This window comes from Malus domestica, chromosome 04 (genome assembly GCF_042453785.1).
Source record: "Malus domestica chromosome 04, GDT2T_hap1".
NCBI lineage: Eukaryota > Viridiplantae > Streptophyta > Magnoliopsida > Rosales > Rosaceae > Malus > Malus domestica.
This window is the reverse complement of record NC_091664.1, coordinates 25,344,460-25,353,683: the sequence shown is the minus strand read 5'-3', so window position 1 is coordinate 25,353,683 and position 9,224 is coordinate 25,344,460. Positions and strand designations below refer to the sequence as shown.

The following is a 9,224-nucleotide window of genomic DNA, read 5'->3' as shown; positions in this document are numbered from 1 at the left end:
ATATTAATTACCAATTAATTAATGCACTCCAAAGCCCAGCCCCAAGGGTGAGCCCAATTTTAGTCTTCAGGCCTATTACTCCAATCACTTTCTATAAAGGACAAAGCCTTATAAAGTGATAAAATCTTTTGGGAATGGCCAATGTGGGACAATGAAATGTCTACTCAAACTATTTAAATTTCCAACAGTTTGGAGTAGTTTGGTTTAGTTTGTTTAAGCGTAGTTTAATTTAGTTTTGCTTAGTTAGTTCTGTTGTGGCCGTTTTGCAATGATGACTAGATATGGTTTTCGCATGAGCGATGTATTATGTGGTCTCGTCTAGCTACAATGATCTTATGTGGTCTCGTTTCCGGAATGATTTTATGTGACCTCGTTATTCAGCGATGACCTTTTGCAGTTGCCGATACAAGTTTGTTATACCTATTGTCTTATGATAGTTTGTATGGGTGATGTGTGAAGCTTTTGTATATGTGGTAGCTATTTAGAGGTTCACTATTGTTGTCTTGTTTGAGCAAATTCATCTCCAGATCATTTTCTTGGTCACCGGAGTTTTATAATAAATCGACACCTATGTATTGTTAGAAATGATTAATGAAATAGAAACAAGGGCAAGGCCCAAACAAAGCACAAAGCCAAAGGATAAAGATGCATCATTTCCTAATTAAGAGGTAGTAAATCCATGCAAATCAGTCACCCCGACGCTTGAGCCCGAGCTCGAGGGAGTGTTAATCTCACAAAAAATTGCAATAAGCGCGACAATGAATGCGTAGTCAATCCCCGAATACACTGTCACCGTGAAATTGTTCTTGCCAAATGACACGGGTGTAACTGTGTGCTTCTTATGCATCTGCAATTTTCCCCATAACATATTTATCCCAGTCAGTACTTGTGGAGAAATTAAGTTTCTGAAGAAACAAACTAAGCTTCTGATTGCTTAATTATGTTAATTATAAGATATTATGGCTGAATATAAAATTGATGAAAGCTTACTTGGGCAAGCATGGTTGAGGAGTCCCCAGCATGTATGACACAAGATCGTTCAGACCAATTTCCTTTGACCTTGAAGTCAGGTACATTCTCTGTTATGTTTTGTGCTAAGAAAACATCCAACTTGGCCTTCAATTGGAACATTGAAGATCTCTTAGCACTAAAAATCAGATCCCTTGAGTCTTTGCTATCCCCCCTGAAAACTTGCCATCTTTCATGTGCAGTGTTGAACTATACAAAAAACATACCAATAAGTTAGTTTATTTATTTATTTGAGAATACTTTTTTTTTTTTTACTATTAATTATTAGGGGGAGAGTTCGAAATTATTACAATAATTAGAGGAATGAGAGTTTTGAACCGAAACGCATTCATAGAAACCCAACACTCTATCCACTAAAATATTAGACTACATGCATTATTTATTTGAGAATATAAAAAAAAAGTTGGTTAAGTGCAATAGAATTAGTATATAAACTAACAAAAGTATTATCTCGTTAAACTATCATATTGTCAGAATTATTAATGAAGCTGATTCGTGTCAGAATATATGGTTTACATTCACTAACTAGCAACATTACGTTATGAACTGAGACTTTAATTCACAAACAATAGTTAAAGTTCAAGAGCTACATAATATATCAATGAGTTTTATGTTCTTACCTTCCTTCTTAGAGTGATAATAGGATGTCCGGCAGCATCAAGCAAGACTCGGTGATCATGAAAGCTGAAATGAGCTTCTTTAACTTTAAAAATCATGTTACCATTGACATCAGCGACTACAAATTTGTCACCTGTTATGGTTCGAACTTTTCTGACAATTTCAATAACCACAGGGTTAGGACTGCAAAAGTGAGGGCTGACGATCGGGGCGGTGGGATTAGCATGCGCTGCTGATCCGGGATCCGGGTTAGCAGATGCTAACGATGGTGCGCTAGGTTCTGCTTGTTTCATGATCATAGAAATGTTCGATGTCGTGGTTTTTTATTTATGGAAAGACAATCTTGGCACTGCGGACGGTTATATGCTTATACCAAAACGTATTTCGTATATTGACTAGTCAATCAGAATATGGCAAACTCAACAAAAAGACTTTGTTTTGTTGGTGATAAAGTTTAAAGCAGCATTATATAGATATAGGGTAGGAAATCCAAGGTTTTGGTTCTACCGTCAAATATAAAGTCGTAATCCATGTTGCATACCACGACTTGGTCTCATGATAATATGCATACTAGCGTGTTGAACAAAACCTAAATTGTAGTGAAGTTTCCTCTACAGCTGTACGAAGACGTCCTAAAAACATGGTTGATTAACACATTGAACATGTGTTAAGGTTCTTAAACTATGATGAGATGTGGCGGAGCCATGAACTTACAAAAACGGGATCAAAATAAAAAGCTTCCAAAGATATACCATACTTTCATTTATAGTTATCAGCAATAACATGCTCTCATATATTAGAAATATCGTACTACAATATTAATATTAGTAAAATTGTATATCTTTCTCAAATTATTGAAAAAAAAAATTCACCAAAATAGTCGTAATGTGTAAATCAATGCTAAAGTCACAAGCAAGTATACCAAAGGATATTGTCTATTCCTATTCGCCTCAACCAATTTTTGTGCAAGACGATATAAACAAGCTCCATGAACTGAGAATGATTGTTTGAAACGACATTTTATCTAGTAACTTTTTGACCCGTTTCTTACCTAAACCCTAGTATCATATCTTAACTTGTACACGCTTGTTGTCTATTAATATTTTAAGTTTTGATGAATACTACATACCATGACTTTTCTCTTTTCTTGTACTGCTTACCATGATTTGGTCTCACGTAAATTTTGAGGTATCTTCCAGCTTCCAGTTTTCAACTTTGATCCCAAATGTTGTTTTAACATTTAATAGCCAATAATTAGTTGCGAAATTTAAATCGAAAGGTCACTAGAACAAAAGAGGTTATCTTCAACACGTGATAGTTGCGAAATTTGAATAATTAATTGCAATGACACATTACAATCAAGTTATCGACACAATATAATTGATTGACCGACACTAACATTCTGCAAAACCATAAATTGATCGATAGCCAGGGTTGATTGATCATTAGAGATCAGTTGCATATAAATTATGCATGGAAAAATGAAAATCCAAAATCATAAATAGAACCGAACCAAACCGAATAAATCGAGTCTTTTTAGTTCTCTTTTCTTTTTACCAAAATTGTTCGACATAAAAAAAAATTTAAAAGTAAAAACCCAATGGACCATTATTCCAGCCCGTTAATATGCCCAAAATACTACATGTCGTTTTTGGTCGTCGTGTTCCCTGCAAGAAGCTGCAGAAACCGATATATCCCAACGAGTATTTCCCACCTGAAACAAACAGATGAACCCAAACAATCCGAGTTTCAAATCGAATAAAAAATGGTGAGAGCATCTGCACTAAAACCCAGTAGCAAATTCTTCCTGAGAAAGCACAGGAAATGGCCGGTCTCGCCGTACAACACCAGATGGCAACAAATCTTCAACCAAAACCAAGCCTTCCAAAGCCTCAAAAAATCATTGCCGCCACCCTGCCACCTTCTTCCGACGCTCATTTACTCCTTTAAAACCTACAACGTCGACCCAACCCCGGAAGCCTACCACTTTGTCCTCAAAACCCTCACCAAAACCTCCCAGTTCGACCACATCGTTCCGGTTCTCTGCCAGCTCGAAAAAGTCGAAAAGTTCGACACGCCGGAGCACATTTTTTCCCATCTAATCTGTTTTTATGGCCGTTGGAGCAGAACCCAGGACGCAATTGATCTGTTTTACAGAATTCCCAAGTTCAGGTGTGTCCCTTCTGCTCACTCTCTCAATGCATTGTTGTATGTGCTTTGTGGGTCCTGTGAAGGTCTTAAATTGGTTCCCGAGATTTTGCTCAGGAGCCACGTAATGGGCATCCGGCTCGAAGAATCGAGTTTTTGGATTTTGGTCAGTGCTTTGTGTGGAATTGGGAAGGTTGGATATGCTATTGAGATTATGAATTGTATGATGAATAATGGTTATGGTTTGAATGTGAAGATTTGCGGTTTGATATTGTTATCATTGTGTGAACAAAAGGATTCAGAGTGTGTTGATGTTATGGGGTTTATGGGAGAAATGCAGATACTTGGGTTTTGTCCTGGGATGATGGACTATTCCAATGTGATTAGGGTTATGGTGAAACAGGGGAGGGGTTTGGATGCCTTGAATGTGTTGGTTAAGATGAAGGAGGAAGGAATTAAGCCTGACATTGTTTGTTATACCATGGTCTTACATGGCTTTATCGCGGAAGGGGATTTCAAGAAGGCGGATCAGGTTTTTGATGAGCTGCTTGTGTTGGGTTTGGTTCCGGATGTTTATACCTACAATGTGTATATAAGTGGTTTGTGTAAGCAGAATAAAGTTCAATCGGGATTGATGATGATTACTTCTATGGAAGAGTTGGGGTGCAAGCCTAATTTGATTACTTATAACATCTTGCTGAAGGCAATTTGTAACAGTGGGGAGCTTAGGAGGGCTAGAAATCTTATGCGTGAGATGACGTTAAACGGTGTTGGGGTAAACTTGCAGACTTATAGGATTATGCTGGATGGTCTGTTTGGCAAAGGAGACATTGAGGAAGCTTGTGTCTTTATGGAAGAAATGTTAGATAAGGTTATTGTTCATTTTTGTTCCTCATTCGATAAGGTGATTTATGGGTTGTGCCAAAGGGGTTTGGTTTGTAAAGCAATGGAATTGCTGAAGAAAATGGTTGCCAAGAACGTTGCTCCCAGATCAAAGGCTTGGGAAGCACTGCTCCTTAGCTCAGGATCTGAACCCAGCTTAGAGGAGACTACTTGGACGGGTTTGGTGGAGCCAATAGTAGCACTTCCATAGGTGATGGCGCACTGACTTGGATCACCAGTAAACAGTGCATCTGATGTTTATACTTACCAGGTATATTTAAATTGCAAGTCCCTCGGAGTAGCAAAAAAGTAAGAGTAAAAAAGATGCAAGGGAAAAAACAAAGTAGACAAATCCCATCGTCAAAGGGCATTGTCTATCATGGTTTGTGCAATCAGAACAATATGGAGGCATGATTAAACATGATTTCGTGTCTGGAGAGCTGGGGTGCAAGCCTAATTCGTTTACTTATAACATCTTGGTAAAGGCATTATGCAAAAACGGGGAGCTTAGTAGAGCAAGAGAGTTAGGGTTATGTTGGATGGTCTATTGTGCAAAGGAGATGTTGATGAAGCTTGTGTCTTTGTGGAAGCAATGTTAGATAAGGTTCTCATTCGTTTTTGTTCCTCATTCAGTGAGGTAATTTACGGGTTGTGGCCAAGGGGTTTGGTTTGTAAAGCAATGGAATTGCTGAAGAAAATGGTTGACAAGAACGTTGCTCCCAGAGAAAAGGCTCGGGAAGCACTGCTTCTTAGCTCAGGATCCAAACCCGATTTGAAAGAGACTATTTGGACTGGTTTGGTGGGGCCAATTATAGCACTTTATAGCACTAACAGAGGACCAGTAAGTTGTGCATCTCTTTGTTATACATTTACCATTAGTTGTTTGTACCATATAGAATCCACAGCGACAGTTGATTGACTTCACCAGCACAATGCAAGGCTGAAGCATAAGTTAGCTGCATCCATGTGCATCAGATTCCTTTACTTCTAATCTTTTGCTTAAGAGAGGCAACCGAGCCTGGCACGTCGTGCTGTACTTGTGCCGGTCTTTTGTCCATTTCTTCGTCCGAGAATGTTTGGCATAAAACTGTATATGCATTTGTACCAACCTAGAATCTTCTGTCGTACTTGCTATGCTGGTGTACTCTTGTTCTTGGTTTTTTCTTTACCAGAAGCATTACCTTTGAGTTGATACCTTTCTTTTACATATTAGATGATGACAATTTCTGCAAAAGAGCAATGAAATTATTCTTTTAAACTCTTCAAAATTACCCATGCTTTATAAGTTTGAGGTTTATTTTTATTTTTATTCTTTCTCAGTGCTTGGATTGTTAGACAATATGCTATGCTTTGCAACTCTCTAGAACTAAGTATTTAAGTTTCGATTTCGGTAGATATATTGGTACTTCCAGTCTCGATTTCGGTATATATGATACTGGTTGGTCCCTTGCTTGTCCTTAAAGTCGAAATGCAACCATTTTAATTTTCCTTGAGTACCTACAGACACTTGATTTGGGAGCAGCCTCTCCATAAAATGGGGGTAAGGCTAGCCGACATTCACCTCTCCCAGACCCTGCGTAAAGCGGGAGCCTTGTGCACTGGGTACGACCTACAGACACTTGATACCAACAAATACTTGACTGTTGTCAACTGTCCTCGATCACTCAATCCAAGCAGTTCGACTGTGTAGTTCTTTTGAGCCAAAATTAAGCCACGATGTCACTCATGCGGAAGCAAAACCTCATCGCCTACTTCCCTTCAATTCATAATGTGAGTTTTGAAGTCAAGGTATTGAAAACTTTTGAGAGAAAAAAGATAAAAGTGCCATCTTATCTTGCTTTGTGTGGGAAAAATAGTAGCCATTTACTTTAAACATAAAAAACCAACAAATAAAAGAGATAAAATAATCAGATTTTTCTGGCTTTGCACTTTTTTTTTTTTTCCAGTGAAATCAAATCATTGAAGCATCCAAAGATCGCTGTTTGTCGCCTTTCCAAAACATGAAAAGTTTTGTCGGTGTGAACAGGGCTACTTATTTGCAGGGAAGAGCAAAAAAATCTGCAGTCACACTCTCACGAACTGAATTAACTTGAAGTTAATCAGCTATTAAACCACGAAGCAGAGATTAACTACACTGTTAAAAAGTTGGATTAGAAACATATCAAGAAGCTATGGATGCATTTGTGTTGCAAATCGCTGTCAGTCGGACGTGGATGAGAAGGAATAGAGACAGATGTTGTGGTGTTTCCTTGGTGGTGGTACCATGTTTCCAATTTAATTTAAAGGGGGTAGGATTCACCGATAGGACCAACTCCAATGGTTAGTTTAAGGCCAACACAAATTTTGGAATTTGGCTTTTAGATTTAGCTAGAAACTGTATTTTTTTCTCTAATGGTATGACCTAAATTTTAGGTTAAAAATTGTTAATATCGTTTTACCTTAATTTTTTCTTTCCGTTAATTTAAAAAATTATGGGAACTGCTATTAGCACTTAAAAAATCTCATTCTACACTCCTTACAAGTGTATTTTTCTTTCCAATTACAAAAAATTTGGAGTGCCAAATGAGATTTTTGAAATACCAAAAATATTTGTTTGCATTAATTGCACTTTATTATGTGAACATTTTTACTTAAAAATATTTAAATTGCGATAAAGTATGAAAAATCGCACAATATATACATATGAACCACGCTTCAACCACTTTCTACAAACACAAATTACACTCAAACCTCATTCATTCACCAACACAAACCACACATCCTATAGCCCCCTCTTGCAAAACCATGAAGTAGAGTTGGACTAGTTAGGTAGAAGCATCTCATTGTCTTGTCGTTAAGACGAAGAGGGACCTACCTGCGACGGTGATATAATAGCCCTTACGTGTCTTTCTCACTCATCGTTATCTTGTAATCACATAAAAGTGAGAAAGACAACGTAAAAGGAATACCACAAAAAGTATATCTCCATTGTAAGCAAGTCCCTACTCATAATTTTAAAATTCTATTGCAGGCAAGTCCCTCTTTGTCATTTAGACATAAAAAAGAGCATATCACCGTTGCAGGAAAGTCCCTCATAATATGTTGACTTACCTCGATCAGTATCCGCACAAGAATGACAACAGGAGCAATATGAAGGATGCCAGAAATTAAGAAACGAAAAGAAAAGGTTAATTAGTGAGAAAGTGAAAAGGATTAATGGTAATCACACTTCATACTGTCCAAATATATCATTGTTATAAAAATGATGTTCATAGCAATTATGGTAAGACCTTGACGGGGTTGCTTGCTTTTCAAAAGCATTATTTACTTCCACGATTGGAAAACTTTCCTCCTCATACTAGCTAGGGGGACAAATGAAAACCTAAAAAGCAATTGCTCTTTTATCAATACCACTTTGGATGAATTTTTATGTAAAAAAAACAGTTAGTGTTTATCAGAATTAAGGGTACATAATATTAATTTAGTTCCTGTATTATTTAAATTTTAGATTTTTTTAGTATTACATATCTAACAAGTTGCTAATCCTTCAAAAAAGAAAAAGAAAATAGGGAAATTATTGAGCTTCATGGTTGCTTATGCCCTTAATTATATGAAAATGGTTGCTGCACTAATCTTATGATCGTAACACAAAGGTAACCCAGATAGCATTCTTCTTCATACAGTGATTATCAATTTATCATCTGCATATTTACCACATACCGAAATAAATCTAGATCAGAGAGAGAGAGAGGGAGGGGGGAGAGAGAGAGGGAGAGAGAGAGAAAGAGAGAGAGAGAGAGAGAGAGAGAGAGGGGGGGGGAGAGAGAGAGAGAGAGAGAGAGCAATTGGAAACCAAAAAAATACCAAAAATACTGAAGTTAAAGTTCAATATAAGATCAGAGAGAGAGAGAGAGAGAGAGAGAGAGAGAGCAATTGGAAACCAAAAAAATACCAAAAATACTGAAGTTAAAGTTCAATATAAGATCAGAGAGAGAGAGAGAGGGAGAGAGAGAGAGAGAGAGAGAGCAATTGGAAACCAAAACAAAATACCAAAAATACTGAAGTTAAAGTTCAATATAATTTGCCACGAATTTTGTTGAAAATTTATTGGAGCACCATTTCAAACCTATGAACACTGCAGAAACACATTAAGATTTCTTGACCTCTTTATCCTTACAGGTAATACTATTAATTAGCATTGCAAGTTCTTTATCCAATTTGGAAATTCAAAAATATCAAGCTAAGTGTATTTACATATATAATTAAGAAAATGCAGCGAAAACGATCACCTGAAGTGGAGCTAATTATTCAGCATTATTGAACACCTGAATTGAAATGTCTGCATGGTTATGATCCACGGTAACAATCTTCATGGAAGCAACAAGGTGGAGTGGTCATGATGGGGAAGAGGGGCACATGAACAACTAACTCATCACTGGATATGAGACACACATATAAACTTGTAATAAATTCCCAGCTGCTAAATAAAAAGCATACATACATATACATATATATCTCAGTATACGCGATCGAATGAGTTAGAAATGCACGTGCCCTGCTTCTCCATC

The 9,224-nt window shown here is 37.1% G+C and overlaps 2 protein-coding genes, 1 long non-coding RNA gene and 1 other non-coding gene across 4 annotated transcripts; 1 reads left to right on the top strand and 3 right to left on the bottom strand.

Moving 5' to 3' along the window:
* Window positions 1–575: 575 nt before the first annotated feature.
* LOC103427706 (protein LURP-one-related 10-like) lies at window positions 576–2,096 on the bottom strand. Its single transcript, XM_008365781.4, has 3 exons — window positions 1,650–2,096; window positions 991–1,218; window positions 576–847 (listed from the first exon to the last, which is right to left on the bottom strand). The coding sequence occupies exons 1-3, from the start codon at window positions 1,944–1,946 to the stop codon at window positions 662–664; spliced, it is 711 nt and encodes a 236-aa protein (XP_008364003.2). The 5' UTR covers window positions 1,947–2,096; the 3' UTR covers window positions 576–661.
* Window positions 2,097–3,291: 1,195 nt separating this feature from the next.
* On the top strand, window positions 3,292–5,945 carry LOC103427641 (pentatricopeptide repeat-containing protein At2g38420, mitochondrial). Its single transcript, XM_008365708.4, has one exon. It carries the CDS (start codon window positions 3,413–3,415, stop codon window positions 4,886–4,888), a length of 1,476 nt encoding a protein of 491 aa, XP_008363930.3. The 5' UTR covers window positions 3,292–3,412; the 3' UTR covers window positions 4,889–5,945.
* Window positions 5,946–7,848: 1,903 nt separating this feature from the next.
* Window positions 7,849–9,123, bottom strand: LOC139195335 (uncharacterized). Its single transcript, XR_011580166.1, has 2 exons — window positions 8,946–9,123; window positions 7,849–8,038 (listed from the first exon to the last, which is right to left on the bottom strand). It is a non-coding gene; the product is annotated as an uncharacterized lncRNA (long non-coding RNA).
* MIR164F (microRNA MIR164f) lies at window positions 9,055–9,224 on the bottom strand. The gene has a single exon (NR_120882.1). It is a non-coding gene; the product is annotated as a microRNA MIR164f (primary transcript).